Source organism: Pristis pectinata, chromosome 16 (assembly GCF_009764475.1).
Source record: "Pristis pectinata isolate sPriPec2 chromosome 16, sPriPec2.1.pri, whole genome shotgun sequence".
Classification (NCBI taxonomy): Eukaryota; Metazoa; Chordata; class Chondrichthyes; order Rhinopristiformes; family Pristidae; genus Pristis; species Pristis pectinata.
This window is the reverse complement of record NC_067420.1, coordinates 44,450,881-44,470,649: the sequence shown is the minus strand read 5'-3', so window position 1 is coordinate 44,470,649 and position 19,769 is coordinate 44,450,881. Positions and strand designations below refer to the sequence as shown.

At 39.0% G+C, this 19,769-nt stretch overlaps 2 protein-coding genes across 4 annotated transcripts in view; both read right to left on the bottom strand.

Moving 5' to 3' along the window:
- LOC127578983 (copine-1-like) overlaps positions 1-18,559 on the bottom strand; it is a 71,291-nt gene extending 52,732 nt beyond the window's left edge. Inside the window, exons 1-2 of one of the 3 annotated variants that reach the window (XM_052031595.1) lie at positions 18,420-18,559; positions 14,863-14,956 (exon numbers count right to left, since the gene is read on the bottom strand). The gene's annotated coding sequence lies outside the window, so the exon portion shown is untranslated. Of the gene's footprint in view, positions 1-5,235; positions 5,343-14,862; positions 14,957-18,419 lie in introns of those variants that run through there. The other 2 variants (XM_052031594.1, XM_052031597.1) reach the window with 2 other exon arrangements.
- LOC127578986 (RNA-binding protein 12-like) lies at positions 3,583-5,169 on the bottom strand. Its single transcript, XM_052031600.1, is given in 4 exon segments — positions 3,583-3,793; positions 3,796-3,876; positions 3,879-3,914; positions 3,917-5,169. Coding segments are annotated over 4 exon segments (735 nt in total). The 5' UTR covers positions 4,452-5,169; the 3' UTR covers positions 3,583-3,710.
- Positions 18,560-19,769: the final 1,210 nt, after the last annotated feature.

Sequence of the window (19,769 nt, the reverse complement as noted above, 5' to 3'; positions counted from 1 at the left end):
AGTTACTCTATTTTATATATGTATTTTAAGGATCATATAATAGCAGCAAACAAAATGCCAATTTCAGGTAAATATTATGTACAACTTTGTTGAGAATTGAAAGTAAATTGAGATACCATTCAAGGACAAACCAGACAAAAATTCACTCTTTCTATTTTGATAAGAAGAAATTCTACCTATTGCATTACCCTCAAAAGTAAATAAAAGTAGTCAGTTTCCCTCAAAGGGTAAATCAAATCTAATCCAGCCAACAGTGGATTTTCTCTTGATATCATCAAAAGCATGTTAATTAAGACTTTTGCCCCTTAAGCAGAACTGCAAGTATCATAAGGCTGAAGAGAAGCTAATGAGGAGGCAAGAAACACTGCTAGGTCATTAATAGGAACTTCAAAAAAAAAGGAAGCATTTAATTGTGTATGGAAAATTTCACCATTCCCTTTTTTTAGTTGATTCTCCCAACCCAATGATTGACAGCAATAAAAATCTTCATCTGGAATATCACTGCCACTGGTGCTCATAAATGAAACTCAAATAACACATTACCTCATTTTAGATTCAAATTAAGCACAGATAATCAATGGGGAAATCAGACGGATAATAGTCCTCCCATACTTGTAATCAGTATTGGACAACTTCATTCTCAACAGGCCATCAGGTGCACTAAAGTATCTTTCACTATTTCACACAAAATACATAATCAAAAAGACAGCCAACAAACATGCCATTTGCCTGGCTTTTAATATTAAAAAAAAGCAACAAAGCTTTAATCTAAACCTGAAAGGAGCCAGTTTCCTTTATTTATCACGGAATGCATTTTATTGACAGAAAGCTGCAAAGATAAAGGTGTATGTACAACTTGTTCTTTTACATCATGGTTAAGTTCAAAACTTTGCCTACTGATCGCACCAAATAGATGTAAATGTAAAATTCATCAGTCTGCAAATTACAAAGTCAATCTTTAAATGCAACTTTGCCAATACAAAGATGCTTAATATGTTGCATCTGCAGATATCCCGGTCACAAAGAACAACGCAGTTCTTACAATGGTTCTTACATGTAGTTTCAGGAACTTTTTACATCAGTCCACTGAGCAGACCTTGGGTTTAGATTTGATGAGTTGATTTGACTTGAGGATTTACTAGCAGGAGTTACAGCTGCTTTACCATTGGCTACTACTGCCAATTAAAATCCTGCTACTTTTGAGTCCCAGTATGAACTTGTGCTCTTCTAAAGAAACCAATGGGTTCCAAATACCAGCCCACTGACCCGTGCTTTAAAATAAACTGGTACAGTACATTGTGAGACTGAAACCTTAAAACTGAAAGCTACAGGGATACAAAATCCCAAAATGTACTGGGACCTGTTATAAATGCTCAGTGGACCAATAAAGTCCTTTTTTTCACTATACAGTGTAGTGTTGCACACTTTTCAGATCTCCTTTCAACATCATTTGCAAAAAAAACATCAAAAATTCAAACAAGTAATATGCATTGTTCTATTTTCTCTTAAAAATGACATCACACTCTTACTGATTCATTTTGTATCTTTTACAAAAAACTTACGATATGATACAGTAGGATTGAGTTATGGGTCATTAACAAGACTGTACAGCATTTCCCAGTACAGGGCACTGTGTCTACCCAGCACATATTTTGCTTACAAATACATTTCAAATGCTAGTTACACTAAATTTCTACTAGCACTCCATGCTGGTATGAACACAATCAACTTTTTCCAGTGCCAGAGAGGAATCAACTTGCAGCTTGACTTTAAAAGAAACAAGGTTACAAGAATTCATTTGATCTTAGAATGGGTTTTAGTTAGTTTTTTTGTAAGTTTTTTTTATTATACAAATCAACTACAAATAACAATATTTTAATAAAAGTACTAATGCAGAAAGATTACCACCATGGGTCAGCATTGTTTGGTACTGGCCAAATCCTTGAGCAAGAACCTATACTAGTAGCCTGTAGTGGTCAAAACAAGCATTCCTCAGTTTTTTGAACAAATTCTTTATATCTGTCTTTAAATTCATCACTGTTGCAGCATCAATGTGAACAGTGTGGGTACTAGCAGAACAATTAGGTAACTAGCACATCAGTAAGCTCTATAAACAGTTGAATGTCAAGCCTAGGGTCACACATTAGCATGTTTCTTTTGAACACAAGTGAAACAACTTAACCTACAGTTTGCTCTGCATGTACAGAGATCAGTGAGAATGGTTGCGCTCAATTTCAAAGATTCAAAAAGAAATAACCATACCATGCCCAGAACAAGAGGGTCAACATGCACATTAAGAACTGAGTTTTCAACTGATTTGTACCCTAATTCCTACTATTTCACTGCATCTATCGGCAGCTGACAATAACACCCCAAGTGCACAAATACTATAATTTACATCACTTAGAAAAAAAACTGCCCAACCTCGGACTAGCTCTGTGTATCAAACTCCATATGGAAGGTTAGTTATCTGTATTTGATGTGCTACCATACAGAGCTTCTTTCCACTCGGTATTCAGGGTGCCGAAACTTAAAATAATTGCATTGTAACAGAGGAGTATTAGCATCTAGTATGCATCTGTGTTTGCCTATTGTATGAGTAAGCTAACAGTTCCATGGATCTATAGAAAACATCCACTTCTGCTAGGTCTACACTATCAGTGGTGTGTACTTAAAAATTTCCACTCAACACCTAAATTTTCATTGGATTCAAAATAATTTGGGTCAAAAAGTCAGCTGCAAACACTTTCAAATTTTAGGTCATCAAGCAGAAGTTCAGACAACCTCCATATGAAATGGCTGTGCTAAAGGCAAGCCTCTGAGCAACAGACTGATTAAAATTAAAGGTTATCCTAAGACTAGCTTAACTTTCCTTGAACCCATTGGTCTATCGCTGAGGTCAACAACTGCTGACATTGCTTCATCACAGGACTCAAAAGCAACCATTGCTTCACCTGTAGGCATGCCTTGTTCATTGAACTGCAGGCACACAGAGTCAGGAATAACACGGTAGCCATAAAAGAAATCCACTATTTCATCCACAGGACACTTTAAAGGGCAAATTCTGAACTTTAACAACTGTTGGACTATTGGTACTTAAAGGACCACCTCCAAAGGTCGGCTCAACCCCTGGTGTTGGAAAATTACTTGTATTGCTGCCCCCAAATGTAGCTCCTCCCCACTGGACCATCACCAGTACTCCCACTCACCCCAGATGTAGGAACTGTTCCAGGCCAAAGAGATTACTTGATCCACTAAAGGTACTAACAGGGTTTGAATGGTGGTGCAGGGCCATTAAGATTAGCTGAACTGCCACCAGTGAGAAAAAATGTTCTCTCCTCCAACACTTGGGAGGAAAGGAGTATCAAGATTCCCTTGGTTTGTATTCTTTTGACCTTTGGCTTGAAATAGGTGGATTTGTCTCCATTTCCTGCTTTTGCCTCAACAGTGATTAGCTGGAGAAATGCATTGCGCCCATTTAATTTCTTGCGATGTAGTCGTTCAGCCTTCTGTGCTTCTTCTTCGTTTAAGAAGTGCACAAGAGCTTGCCCCAGCCCTTGACCATTGCAGTCAACAGAATCTGGACACATTTTCTGCTAGTCCAATACCTTCCAGAAACTGGAACACATCACTTTTGGTTACATTATATGGTATATTCCATATGTGGCCACATATTTTTGGTGAACCACATCCTTCCTCAGTTTTCACTGTTACTTCTCTCTTTTGCTCACTCTGCACAAATTGTGTGTTCTTTTCTGAATAATTTCCAACTTCTCTAACATTGCCTTTTTGTAATAGGGTGCACCTGGATGAAGCGACTGCCCATGTACTGCTTGTGGCGGCACAATGCTGCTTGATAATCAGTGGGATTTTTAATTCCACAAACCTTTCACCAGTTGCTCTTCCATTTGGTCATAGGCTATGTAGATGCTATCCTCTATGAGCTCCAACTTATTGAAAAATTCCATTATGTGTTTGTTTTCAGCTTCATATGGTAAACCTTTCAAATAGACACAGAACTCCTTCTCGTGAGGAGAACGTGATCGTGATCGCTCGCGCCGGCTTGGAGATTCAGACCGAGATGTGTGAAATGGTGGCAGGTTTTGTCCATAATGCCCTATGCTTGGAGGAGGGCCCATGCTTTTGGGTGCATTAAAGCCAGCTGTAGCATTCAACCATTGTCTCTCTGTTGCAGGGAATACATTGGCAAATCGCTGGCCCATCATCATTTTTCCATGTCGTTTCAGAGCTTCAAAAGTGTCCGAGGGGCCATAAAACTTCACCATTGCATCTCTGTTATTGCGTCCTAAATGGTCTTTCATCATGTGCACAGCATCAATTCGAAGTCCATGAAAAAATTCTCTCACGTCTGATTCCATTGCAGTGAATGGCATCCCATAGACATGGACATACAAGTCATCTGGATTAATTGGTGGTGGTCCCTTACTCATGAACTATGAGAATTCAAGGGTGAATGGGGTTCAATGAACCCAAGGGACCCATATACATGGAACCCAAGCTACTACTGATGCCCAAGGCAGACCCAGAGCCATTCATTCCACTGGGCCCAGAGCTTCCTAGAGGGAGAGTGCTACCTGCATTCAGAGGCATAGGCGGCAAACTTGGTATAGGGGGTATAGGTGGCATTGGGGGAATAGGAGCAAGAGGTGCTATTGGAGGAAGGGGAGGCACTGGTGGCAGTGTTGGCAAAATACCAATTGGAGGAATTGAAGGCATAGGCGGTAGCGATGGCATTGTAGGTAAAGGAGGAAGTGGTGGCAGAGGTGGTACAGAGTTAATAGTATTCAATGGTGGCATACTGCTTGTCATGGTTGATCCCATACTAAACCCAGGGCTGCTAAAAGTGGGATTGAGACTCGAGGGCGTGCTTCCAACACTGGCAGCAGAAAATGTAGGTACGTTCTTATTGCCCAAGCCTTCATGTAAGGAGGAAGCTGTGGTAACCATAGTGGGAGTGTTTAGATTAGCCATAGTAGTAGGCAAGTTACCCCTTCCACTCAGACTAGTATTACTGGGTGGCCCTGGTCGGCTGGAGCCCACTGGTGGCATATCCACATTACCAGTTTCAAACGTCTACGACTGAGTTTCAATCATATTTTGCATTTCAGTTTTACTACTCAGCAGTAGTGACACTTTGGATCCTTAATTGTACCCCACCACGCATCATACCAAGCCGCGCATCTTCATCTGTGGAGAAAACGATGAAAGCCTCACCAAGTTCACCACCTACAATATGCACGCCACCATCAGGAATGGTTAATCCAGAGAAGAAATGGCGGATATCCATTGTCCCCGCCACAATGGGGAGACCCTGCAAGCGGATGACCACGGCCATGCTGAACCCAATCAACAACAACCACCTGCAGACGAAAAAGGCACGAACTACATCAGACTTGTTAGAACAAAACCAGCCTAACCAGAATGTAAAAGCATACAAAAGGCCATCACAGAAAAACCATCAAATTCTGCGCACAGAAGCCAAGACATGAATTTAAACAAACACTGCATTAATCCGAGTCCAACATGCATAAATATGACCCAAAATTTAATTACATAGCAATTTAATTAGGAAACAATGAATCATTTCACTACTCCAAGTTGCATATTTAGAAAATAAAATCATTCCCAGGCAGTTCATACAAACATTATCAGGCCAAAATTTAAGATCAAATCATCAAGTTTAGAATACAAAACCAGGAGCCTGGTCAAAAAAGATTGGGGTTGAAGGCAAAACTGAGGGATTGGCAAGTGATGAGGGTGGAGGGGAGGGTAATGGAGAGGGCAGGAAGAGGAGAGAAGGTGGAGGGGACCAAGGAAGAGTGTGGAAGGGAGGAGGAAGGGGAGACAAGAGGGAAGTAGGAGGAGAAGAGGTGGTTTAAGGGAATTTTAGAGCATAAAGCTGAACTCAGAACTGTAGGGCTGGAGGAATTATTGATAAAAGGAGGAAATGTTAAGTGAATTAAATTATGACTGTAATAACTTATTAAAATTTGAGCACAATTCAAGCAGGTGCTAGCGATTGAGCACTGGGTGAAGAGTGAATGGGATGGGCAAGAATTAACTAAGACTAGGTGGCTGCATAGCTTTCCAAGCTCAAGTTTACAAAGGGACTGAACTGAGGGCACTGCTGGGACAACTCTAAAAGGAGATGTGGAACAGGGTGGAAACGGGTATTACTACAAGAGATGAAGCAGGCAGTTTTGGTTGAAAAGTGCACAAGGACTGGAAACTTAATCTATAAATGAATGAAGCAGCAGTCAAAAGTCTGGTTTTGCTTCAGACAATGGCCAGGGAGGGAAAACAGAACAGAGCTTTGGCAGTGAGACAAGAATGGCTTTGGTCATTTCAATATTTAGTGAGAAATAAAGTTCTGCTAGTTCCAATATTGGATCAGATGAGAAAATCAGAGGCAATGGAAAGATTGAGAGAGGTTTTGCTGAGATAAAACTTGGTTCAAAGAATACATGTAATCTTCATTATATTTTCAGATGATTTGTTTCAATGTCACACTTCTTTAAATATATATAGATATGCCAATACACATTAAATTTAAATACAGTTTACCCTGTTCAAACTGCAACTTGTGTTTTAAATCTGGGAGAAATCTCAACTGTAAACAATAGTGTATTTCAAGTAAATTTTTCTAAGTACAAACAGCTCTTGAATTAAGTTTGCTTGATAAGCAAAAACCTTTTTTGGATTTGTGCTCACTATGGTAAAAGCCAATTCTGCAGTTTAAAGATATTATCTGTGGTCCTGCAAAACCAATACATTCAAATAACAATGATGCAGAGGAACAAAATTAAAAATCCAACATACCATTCAAACACTTCAAACCAATTTCTAGCCTAAAAGTGGTCAAATCTCTTTTTTATGGAAATGTCAACTACAGAAAACAAGAGCAAAAATAACAAATTTTATTTAAACCAAAATGATCCTGAAGGAATTGCTATTTTGAATACTAATTAGAAACTAAGTTTCAGCTCAAAATTTGGTACAACTACCATGGAGCCTTTAGAAGGCTTAAAACCTCTAAACAACCTTTACAGAAGAGAATCTTACCTGTGACCAAAACAGAGGTGCTTCCCTTAAGCAGCTGAGGACACCAGCCAATCCTGTTGTCAACCAATTTAAATCAACTTTACAGACTGCAGAAAGAATAAACGGGATGACAAATCAATGTCTGCAATAAAGAATGCAATCAGGCTGTTGCTGTGTACACAAATGTCACCACGCAAGACCGCATCTTGCCGAATCAGTACAAACTAAACATTTCAGAACTCCTCACAGCATCCCACATTACACAACTTTAACCCTTTTATCTCTTCTCTAAATTTTTATAGAATACTATAATTTCAATATATCAATCACAAGCCTCCAGAACCAACTAGTGTGTTAAAATTCAGAAGGAGGAAATCCATTCAGCAAATGTCAATGTTTCTACCCACACTAAGCTTAAGATTTGCCCCAATCCACTTTTACTCCTGCAGGCATTCACTCTGCTGGGGTACAGCTCTATTATTTACTTTTGATCAAGCGGCCATGCTAGAGCAAGCCTAAATAAATTGTGCCAGAAAGCTACTTGACCTTCCAGATACAGTCTATGACTGCACCAGCTTCAATCATTTTAGCCCAGTGTTCAGGCGTAAATCTAGAAACCTTCATCTGTACAGTTCAGGTACGTGTCTGTGATACAGGGAAGTGTAAAAGATACTCACTTCCCCAGACATATCATGCTTAGTGATCATTGTGTCTTGTCGATACAGGAAGACTAACTGTTGGGATTTAATCATGGGTTTAAAAACCAAGATGAAGTTGTAAGATGTCTCCCTCATGTTTTACTGAACAGATAGCTGTATTTCATGAAAGAGAAACACAGGCTTTCTACACCATATGGCCACTATTTAACATTATGGTGAATCTGCTAGTTGTGATTACAATGCCAATGAAAACAATGGAATCAGGAATCCACACAAATTACTCAAATCTAAGTGTTTAGTTATCACAATTCATTTCAACTCTTCACACAATGTGGACGGAGTCCAATCTTAAAACAAAACTCTGTATTCATAGATAGATATCGAAATAGTAATTTTCTTAAATTCACTGAAATGACGTTTGAGAGATAAACATGGCAGTAGCTACATCACTGCAAATTTGGAGACTAATTTGCTATCTTATGACAGGTCAGTGTTATTTCAAAGCCTTGTTCAATGATAATCATGTAGAGTCTAGTGAATAGTAACTATAAACACATTTTTGAAAATTTCTGCATGTTACTTCACTGCAGCTTTTGCACAGCCTACACTTTTAGTATGAACACAAGAAACTAACCAGTTATAAAAAATCCAATCAAGAATGAAAATCTGAAAATATGGAATGAAAAGCTAATTTAGGGAACTGGCACATAAGTTGAGGACTAGTGCAGATCAGCCATGAAAATGAATAGCAGGGCAGGCTTGAAGGGCCAGTGGCCTACCCCGCTCCCATTTTGTGTTCTTGTGAAAATTAGCTGCAATGACAGCATTGACCTTGATAAAGAATTTGATTGTCTATATTTAGAATTTGCCCAGAAGTATATTCAAAAAGCAATAAATCCATTAAGGATTACTCATAACTGTGAATCTACAATTGCAACCATCCTCTGAACCCAGAGATTAGAACAGAACTATGTTATTTTGTAAAGTGACTACTGCAAAGTTTTAAGTTGACTGATAGTGTGTCTCTAGTTGGTACCCTTATGTCATTGTCGGGCTTCATTGATGGGCTGCAATAGAGGTTAACAATTGAGACCACCAGTGTGGGTTTTTAGTAATAACCCACAATACAGAAGTAAACTGATAGAGTACAATATTCAGTTGTAAATCTGGACTTAAGTAATTTGATCACAAGGTAGTATGGAAAGATGCAATTCACTTTAGAAGCATTTTTTTTAAATCATTAGCTTAGCATATGGTTTTTAAAAATCAGCATGCACAATTATCTAAAGCAGGTTTGAAAGAACCCAAAATTAAAAATTATATAGTAGCAGGGAAGTCATACAGGTGCTTAAGTTATGATAATGATGATCAGATGAAAATGAGATTTCACCTCAGCAATTTTCCAGTCAGAAATCAATACAACTAAAAATATGCACAAGGCATAGTAAAAGCAAGATGCTTATTGGAGCTCTGTTGAAGGATGTACAAGGCTTCTTTCGTGATTGCCAGCAATTCAGTTAATATCTTGCAAATGGTTCATGCAAACCATTTTCCCAGGCCCATTCTCACTCCCAATGATCAGCAATGGAAATATATCCATTGCAATCTCATGATCAGGTTTTAATAATGGTAAATCTTCAGCACAAGTAATAACTGCAGAGCCACAATGCACATTGCTTGAGGCTTCATTCGAGAATTACATAGGGTGAAATGAGCCTACTTTACAATGTAGGTTTGACAAGTACCTCCTGGAATGCTCTTTATCCTATTTTCTAACATAAGAAAAAGCAATAGGCCATGGCTGATATTGCACCTCAGCACTACTTTCCTATAGTACCCTCTGATTTCCTTAGTATCTAAATATGTGTTACACAACAAAAGATTTCTAGAGGTTTAATGAATGCTGTAAAATGTCCCCATTATAAATTCTGATGCCTTTACATACAATGGAAAGTGCCTATTCTACATTTACAACTTGGGTGTTGTAAATAAATTCTCTTCAGAGACTGCACTTTAGCATTGCAGCTTTAGATCTCACAAATCCTCATCCTTACTGTAGGGGAGTCTCTTGCTTCTAGGAATCTGGCATCTGTCTACCCTGGGTCAATTAACTCAAACCATCTAACCATGTTTCAGCTGAAAACCTGGTTAAAGAAATGGCAGGACTACAATGATTAGTTGTGGCAAAATTAGGAAAATTTCCTTCCATCAACTAGTTGTGTTGTCTAAAACCTAAATAGATTTGAGACAACAAACATTATACAGAAATAACTTCCCCCCCTTAATTTTGTGAAAAGGACTACAATACCCCTCACCTTCCTACTTTAGAATAGTTCCCTTTCCTGAAGAACACCAAGCCCTGTCAAATTTCTATCGATGCTCCCCTCTCCTTATTTAAAACTTCTGATTATTCAGAAAAGAAAGAATACCCTTTTTAAAAAGTGGCTGTGCATGAATTTTCTCATTAAGTACTGTTAGTTTAAAAGCTGACTACAACATCAAGTCAATCCGCACTATTTAAGAATAAAATTAAAGAGAAAAATGACTTGCAAGGAAAAGGGATTGAAGTTGATAGCCTCAGTGTGGAGAAAACAATGAAAAACTGGCCTCCCATGGTGAAGTTTATGATTAAAAAGGTATAGTCATGTGACATTTTCATATTGCTATTCTTTCACTTTAAGTAGGAAAATAATTTGACAGCTTTTGCTGTAACCAGACAATATTTACTCAGGTTCTTAATTTTAATCAGGTATGACTGCAAGTTTCCACTCAAGACTGATCGCCAGGATTTCAGTAAAACAAAAATAATCTGTGCACAAAGTGTTAATACATCTACCTGAATTGTTCAATTATAGATTGTGCCTTTGAAGCAAGGGCTTTAAATGGAGAAAGATTTTCCAAGTTGCCTGATGCTTGGGGATACTTGGTGGGACAACTGAAAATTTTGCACAGTAACATTTCATGCTAGATCAAAGTCACACCAAGGCTACTTATGTGTACTGGTATTACTGTGTTAAATTATCAGACTGCTACCAGATTTATTTTTGAAGTAATGAAGCTACCATCAGATCTAAGGTTAAGTCATGCAAAGTGTTCTTCCTCATACAAAACTGAGCAATTACTTGCTGCAGAAGAGCTAGGTCATCCAATCACTGGCAGCTGTTTCACTTCAAAAGAATATAGTGACCTACTTAGCGATCACACGAGTACAACTACTGCCTCTTGCTTATAGTGCAGATCTGAGCCATACACCCAATCTGAATTTACTTCCTAAAGATGGAATGACACCATTGTAAGTTAAAAACCATTGGATAATTTGAGCATCAGTTTCTAGCAGATCACTGCATTGTTACAAGTTTTCACTAAATTTAGCAAAGCTGAGCCCAGAAAAATCAGATATTGCCCAGAGAGAACACTGCAAGCAAATAACTTGCCTGTATGCAGCAACCTCAGGAGCTGAAAGCACATCATAGCCGGAAAAGTATCTTTTGAAATGCAACCACCACTGTCATGTAACACTAAAGATCCAACAAACAGCAATAATACCCATCTGTTCTTGTGACACTGGTTGAAAGGTAAGCATAGTTCATGCAAAAACTTCATGGTAAGTTTTGGAAGATGCAATGCTCCAACTATTTGTTATGGAGCAATATCATTTGCCAGTCAACTGAAAGTGTTTCTACAACGTGAGCCATCATCACAGCACCGAAAGCAACCAGTTTATAAAATCAATTAACCCAAAACACCTGTCTTGTATGTTGTGCTGTAGCTCAACAGAATAGTGGCAGTATAATGGTACAGAAGGTAATGCTGCTGGCTGACAGAACTAGAAACCTGGACTTCCCATGCTGTCTATGTCAAGTGTTAACATTTTTCTTTCCTACTGTGTGGATATCCTCCAGCTGCTCCAGCTTCTTCCCACATACCAAAGACACAAGGGATGCTAGTCTAATTGGCCACTGTAAATTTTCCGTAGCGTACGTTGGCAGCAGGAGAATATTGGAGGGTGGAGGGGTGCAAGGGAACAAGATTTGAGGGATACTAAAAGGTTACAGGAAAATAAGTGGGCAAATAGGATTGCCACGTCCTGGCATAGATCCAGTGGACTATAAGAAAATGAGAAATGAAAGTGAGGGCAGCATCATTAGTTTATCATCCATTTGAAAGCATCTTTGACAATACAGCTACATTCTTTCAGTGTTGCATTTGGATTCCAACCTAGATTGGAACCTGAATTTATGATCTACTGACAGGGCTACCACTGATATTAGATTTAGATAAGGGCATAAATACCACATACAATGGTTGGCTGAATAGGCCTTTTCTGGGCTGTGCAGCCTGTGTAATCTGTTAATGCTCCTTTGCTCAGGATCAAAAAATCATAGCCCAAAAGTGAACATCAAATGCTTGAGTCCCAGTAATGCCATTGCCAGACTAAATGAAAAAGCACAAATTAACCCCAACTCTAATTTCCTTCTCCCTTTCCACTCTCAATTGCCTCATGCCACAACTAAATCAAGAACAATGAGATAATCACCCAGGTGAACTGAAACACCAGTTGTGACAAAACTAAATAAAGGTACTGATAATCTAGCTAAACTCACGAAAATGTGTAATCAGATTCAATCACTACAAGGTGGCTTGAAATGACAAAACAAATATTTGCATAGGAGCACCCTACAAATCATATAATTGTCTTTCAAAATAACTTGCTGCAAATCCCAAAAGCAATTAAAGGCAAAATTAATATGAAATGCACACTGCCGAAGATCTAGTGATTTGTCACCAAGTAAAAAGCATTACCACATTTAAGCCAAATGATCACTGAGATTACATTCCTATACTCGTGTACAACCAAATCAAGACTGAAACGCTCCACGAGAATCACATTTGTCAGATATAATTAATGCTACTATGAAAAATTTCAAACAATGTACATTCCATTTATATATTTACCAACCATAATACATTGATCATTTAACCAGTTCTGAATACAGGATACATAGCAAGTGGCAAGTCTGAACACAAATACCATTCCAAATCAAGAACTCAGTCATTATGGGACATTTTGGAACTAATTTGTAACCACGGTGCTGATGCAAGTTTTTACACAACTGATAAATCCAATCTGTTAATAGAATCTTTTCAAGAATTAAATATTAGAAGTAATTTTACAAATGCCCTTATTAAAATAACACAGGTCGGACAACATCCTAAGCACACTTTTTATGCAATTACTGCATGGTTCAGCACATTATAAACCAGGAAAACCTTCTGTGCCAAATTGCTTCAGTTCTTGAAAGCAGATTATCTGAAATTTGGTTAGAAAAAATCCATTGCAATTTGTTAATTTTCTCAAAACATAGTACAAATTTGTAAACCACATCATTCACAGAAAGTAGAATCTTGCAATTTTATCACCAGCATAGCAGGTAAAATGAAACTCCAACAATGCCAGAAAATTTGCTGCACAGTAAACTTGTTTCTTTACACATCATCCCTAAACAAATCCTTGCGAGAACAAACTCAAAGTCCATGCTTAAACAAAATGCTTCCAAAGCTACTTGCTCTGAACAACAAGGTATTGCCAAATGGTCATTCTTAAGCAAAAGGCAATCAATTTCTCCATCATTCAAGATCAACTGATCAAAATTGTTCTGTAACTCGGTAGTACAAGAATTTTTAACCACATCATTTCAACTTAAAACTCAGTTCCAAATATTTCAATTTTTTTTTGGACATAACAGCAAAGGTGGTGCAGAGGTCTGAAAGCTGCAAATACAAGTGCTTGTTACAATTATTTAAAAAAACTAAATCATAAATTTATTCACATGTATCTTGACCATAGCAGAAAGCAAACCAATGATCCACAATCATTTAGAAATCCAGGTAACCATCACCATAATAATCCAAAAACCACTTTACTCTGAGAACTAACTCTCAAAAATACTGACTATATACTACACAAGTAAATGCTGATCATTACTTACTTCAAAGTTGGATATACTTAATGTTAAAAAGTACAAGTACACGCTGAATTTGACTTTTTTCCTCAGCACTAACTTTAAACAGGTGAAAAGAACAAATTTTATGTCCAAGAAAAAAATGATGAAAATCCATACCCAGTGAAAATTCTATCCATAATCCAATTCATAAATATTTCAAATTTAAAATATTAAGTTTGCTCTATTTTTTCCAATAAAGAAAGCGGAATAAAATTCTGAAATCCTTTAAGCTATTTCTCATACACAGAGCATGTTACCAGACTGAAAATCCCAAGGACCTTGCACGTTACACTTTCAAATTTAAGCTAAGTTTAACTTCAGCCATTCCTTTTGATTAAACATTCACCAATGTGAGTAGTTTTGCAACTTAGCCTAAGACAACCAAAGCCATGACAGCAAACAAGGTGCCTTTATCCAGCATCATTTGCTTAGCAAGCACAGGAGTTAACACACAAGGTCAGGATTAGAAGAATTTTGGGATTACTTCTTTATAGGGAGAGGTGAAGGTGGGGTGGCAGAATGAAGGATGCCAGCCAGTGGTGCTTTGAAATAGTAAAATGTACTTGGATTTAGTAGCATGTGAGGTCAAATATATCCTATACATTAAAGTTACATTTATTTTTATATTGAGGGAGTAAAAGGGAAGAAGGGAAATAACTGATAAACGTTATGTCACTTTGACAAACATCTAATGCATGAGAAACAGGCATTTAGTTATTAAACTAAATGGCAGAGATCCCTCCCATCATCAAACTGCTAATGTGCGAAATGATTGGGTTTTCTAACCTAACAGCAAATGATAAAGTTCATAGTTCCTTAGTGGTTTTCAGGTACTCAATAGTGTTTAAGTGCTCACTTGAGATAAATTAATCTGATTAAGATGTACAACATTTTAAAAGAATCAGAATGTTAATTTTTTTCTGGAAGGAAATGTCCTATCAATGTATGAAATGATTGAGTGAACTGAAAAATGAGGGATCCTATTTGTTGAAACATTACATATTTTTAGCAATTCTTTTTCATTACAAAGCCTAGAACTTGCATCAACTGCAATCATCAGTGTACCACTGTATTAATCACTTCATTATATAACCATATCAAAGCTTGACAGTCAGTCTAAATAGTACAGCACATACCTCCTCTAGCTTTCAAAGCCACTTGCCAGCAATTTAGAAAGCAGAAGTGGACCAAAATAATTCACGTGGTCAGGATTACACGCCTAAAAAAAAGCTGGATGGGAAAAGTAAGTTTACAACAGAATTCCAAACAATTCACACAAGCCATTCTCCCCAAAATAATCACATCACTTTAGCAATTAAAAACATTAGCAAAATGGAATGTGAAAATTTACATTTTCGTCCAAAATACTTTAGTGTAAAATTTGAGCACAACAATTTTATGTAGAGTGACTAATGAAATAGCTTGCTTATAAAATAAACACCTTTAAATGTTTTGGCAAACCATGCATACATAAGCATTGGTCCATTATTCCAACAATTCCAACAGAAACATCTCAGGAAATTATTTCATCAACAGGAGAAAGAAAACAGGCCAGGGGTTTCCCAAGCTGCACCCAGGCCAAGAGAACAGGATTGTAGAATCTCTCTACAACGACCACCACAGAATGTAGGACCCACAACTAAACAGATTGGCACACTTTTCATATAAAATGGGTCACTTGGATGCTGAATAAAACACCTTTCCAGTTATTCAAACCACACACCTTTCAAGAGACTGGGTGTTTCTAATAATAATGACGACATCTGCTTCAAAAAAAAATCACAAACATTCACATGAATTACAAACAACCTTAACTGTACCACTTCTAATTTCATAACCAGGCACATCACATCTTAAACATACAACTTCATCTAAAATCAATTTTCCTTTCACCTGCATACTAAGGAAAATTGTGCAGAGTAAAGATTTCCCCAATGGAACACACGGCTCAAAATAGCCATACAAAACACATGCAGTTGAAATATAAACGCAAAACTAACATAGTGATGTTCTTTGAAACAATGGCCAAGTCTTCCATATTATCACCAGTAATACTGACTTGCCCGTACTCTAATTTGATCACTTTAAAAACTAACATTTTGTTGTTTGATTTATTCAAGTCTTAGTAGTTAAAGATCAGAAACCACAAGTTCTTTGATTTTATTTGAGAAAAGCCTGAAAATAATTTGCAAATCTTACAGAAATAGCAGATACCCTGGGTTGGTTCTGAGAGTTTCCTCTGGCTACACAAACCAATTTGAAATCGCAGTGCAATCAATTTAAAAGATTCTGGCTAGAATTCAAATTCACCAACAAGTTAACAGATGGGTTTACTCATCTTCCTCTAAGTTAGCAGAAAGAGAAGTTACCTTCCCATTCACCTGGTCAAGGTTCAATGTTAATTGAATGAGAGAGAGTTGTATTTTAGACTAATGTACCATACATTTAATTTTTCCACATAAAAGTGAAACTTGTACAGAGATGGGAAGTAGTAAGCACATTAGCCCACAGCATGCAAATGCTGCCCTAGCACTAAGTTACAATTAAAAGCCCAATTCTGGACTAAAAATCACAAATTTTACATCAGGAGGCCATTCAGCCCATTGTCCCTGTGCCAGTTACCTCTAATCAATGCTTGTGCTCTCTGCACCACATTTCTCTTCACATACTTATCCAATTCTATTTTGAGATTGATCAGCCACCTACAATATATATGCATGCATAGGCACAGAACTAAAGTTTGATAATGTCCTTGTGACGAGTCTGAATAATTCTACTGGATCCACACAGTAATCTAGAACTAGTAGAAACCTCCATAAATTTCAATATCCTACAAAAGGAGCACAGGCTAACCTAGAAAACAAAAAAATTTAAGTACTGTGGTATACAGACCAGGAAAGCAACTAGTACGATCCAACCCCTGAAAGCCTGTGCACTTATTTTTGGCTTCAGACCAAGTTGATGTGTCTCTCAATCAAATAGAGCCAGTTACAGCTGAACAAATATCTTATCAAAATGCACCAGCTATGATTTTCCAAGAGTTACTTTAAACTTCCAGGCTTCAATGGACTTAAAGCTCTGTGCTGGGGCTGCAACTAATAGAGAAGCTACATAGATTTTCTTCCAAGTAATAAGTTTTTACATTAAAAAATTACTTGCCCAAAGCTGTCTCAAATCAAAACCAAAAACACAACTGATTCTAAACTAATCTGTTTCAAATGTGCACCTGAAACTACAATAATCTTTCACAAACCCAACTGCCATGGCTCATCCCTGGGTGTTGAGCCAACACTGAAAACTGCAGCATCCAACTGCACTTACATTAGTCTGTGATCACCACTAACAATTTCCACTAAAAAAAAAGTCTGCACAAGCATGAATATTGCTAACTCTGCACTAATCTCCAACAGTGAGGGACCTGAACAGCAGCTGTACTAAGTTGCACAAAGTCATTTGCATATTGCACTTTAGGATCTTTTACTCACTTAAGATAACTTAAGATTTACAGCATATTAAAATCACAAAAAATTCTTATAAATGTAAGAAATAGTCCAACCACAGGAAAAAAAGCCAATAGACAAGTCTAACAACTCAATTACATCACTAAGAATACAAATGGGTTTTAAAGATCTCAAGTTTGAGACAACAAAAATAAGATCAATATACAATTTACATCACACTACCTAACATACAGACTAAACAATTAATGAGCAATCAAAACTGCTCCAAGGACAAATTTGTAAGCCAAAGTATAAAGTCAAATAAGAAATGCTGACATCCATTTTGTCATTAGACCCTAAATGCAACATTAAATGCAAATTGTGACAAATTGATAAAAATTAGAGATGAAATCACAATCCAGACCAATTTAACAATGGAGATGCATCAACTCTCTTCCTACTCAATATTTTCTGCTTCTAATTAATTGTCCATGAAAATATTTTTAAAACAGCAACAAACTAAGCGTCCAACTTGTTCCACACATAACAAATGAACTGAACCTATTCTGATGGCACCAACACATGAAAATCACTGAAAGGGATTCATACCACGATCACCAGATTAAACAGTCCTTTCGGCTTTTCAAAAGAGTGCAGCGTCCACAAAAATGAAACCACTTAAATACCTGCAGATTATGAGACACACATTCTGAATCTTGAACAGTTAAAAAGTGGCCAGTGTATTAATGTGCCTTCAGGAGAAAGGAATAAAAAAAAGAGGGGAAGATGTTTGGGCGATGCTACCATCCTCCTTCAGTGAAAACACAAACCCCCCCCCCCCCCCCCGGCCGGGGACGGGTGGAAGCCAGGCTCAGAGCTGGAGGCAGCTCAGTGGAACCGGGGCAGCGGGAGGACCCCAGGCGGGGAACAGCCGTCGCCACTCTTGCTGCGGCCGCAGACTCTTTGTCCGTTGGCGGCGCGCCTCCTGAGGGAGGAGAGGGAGCGGGGCCCCGGCATCGACCGCCAAACGGCCCACATGAACCGGTGAGGGTACAGCATCCGACCGCGGGGTGGGGAGGTGGAGGGAGAAGGCCGGGCCCCGCAGGACACGCCGCCGACGGGGAGGGAGAGGCCTAGCCGAGTCCGGGTGAAGCCCGCGGCCTAACTCCGAGCGAAAGCCGCACTGGTCGAGTTTTTATTTCCATCAGACACCCCGCACCGGCCGCAGGAAGCCGCGTTACCGAAGCCCTTACCGGTGACACGGGGATTTTATACAAACAACACTGGAGGCGGGGGGGGTGGGCCTGAGGGTGAAGCGAGCGGACGCCCTGCTGCTCTCCGGCTCCCGCCCGATCCTCACTCCGCAAACATGGCGCGCCGCGCCCTCCCGCCCGCCCTGACGTCACCGGGCCCGCTGACGTCACTTCGCCCTGACGTCAGCGGTGGAGGGAACCTGCAACAGTGTCTGTGCTGTGAAGTTAGGGATCCCACCCTGGATACAGGATCACGGAGTCATGCAGCGCTAAAATAGACCGTTCGGCCCATCATATCCATGCAAGCCATTGAGTACCAATCGATGCACTTACCAGCACTTGGTCCCGAGCCTCCTCTGCCTTGGTGATCCCAATGCTGGTCTAGGTAATTCTTAAACGTGTGAGAGATACCTGCCTCCCCCACCCCCTCGGTCTGTTCGAGATTCCAACCATCCTCTGAGTGAAAGAATCCTTCCTCACATCCCCTCTAACCCCCCTTCCCCTCACCCTCTAGTTTTAGATGCCTCTGCTGGGAGGAAAAGTTTCCTGTTATCTACCCTCCCTATACCACTCGTTATCTTGTAGACCTCTATCGGCTCCTTCCTGCAGCCTCTGCTCCAGGAAAACGAACCCAGCTTATCCAGTCTCTCCTCATAACAGAACCACTCCATCCCAGGCAACATCTGGCGAATCTCCTCTGCAGTGCAATCACATCCTTCCTGATAGTGCAGGGACCAGAACTGTAACCAGTACTCCAGTACTATACCAACTTTTCATTAAGTTGTATCGAAACCTCTCTACTCTTATATCTATGTCCCAGCTAAGGAAGTATCCTATATGCCTTTGTCTCCTTATCCACCTGTGCTGCCACCTTCAGAAATCCTTGGACTTGTATGCACCAAAGTCCTTCATTTCTGCTGTGAGCCTTATGTCAGTGATGGGGAATTATTAGAGAAAATCCTACAGGGTAGGATTTATGTGCACTTGGAAAGGTAGGGTCTGCTTAGGGCAGGGGAAATCCTGTCTCACTAACTTAACTGAATTTTTTTGAGGAGGTAACTGAGAAGATCGATGAAGGCAGGGTGGTAGATGTTGTCTACATGGACTTTAGTGAGGCATTTGACAAAATTGCATGTGGTAGTCTGGTCCAGAATGTTAAAGCACGTGGGATCCAAGGGGAGCTGGCGAATTGGATCCAAAATTGGCCTGGTGATTGGAGGCAGAGACTAATGGTGGAAGGATGCATTTCTGATTGGAAGTCTGTGACCACAGGCGTTGGTGCTGGGACCCTTGTTGTTTGTGATATATATTGATGTAGGAGGTATTATTAAAGACCGTCCCCAGGTTACA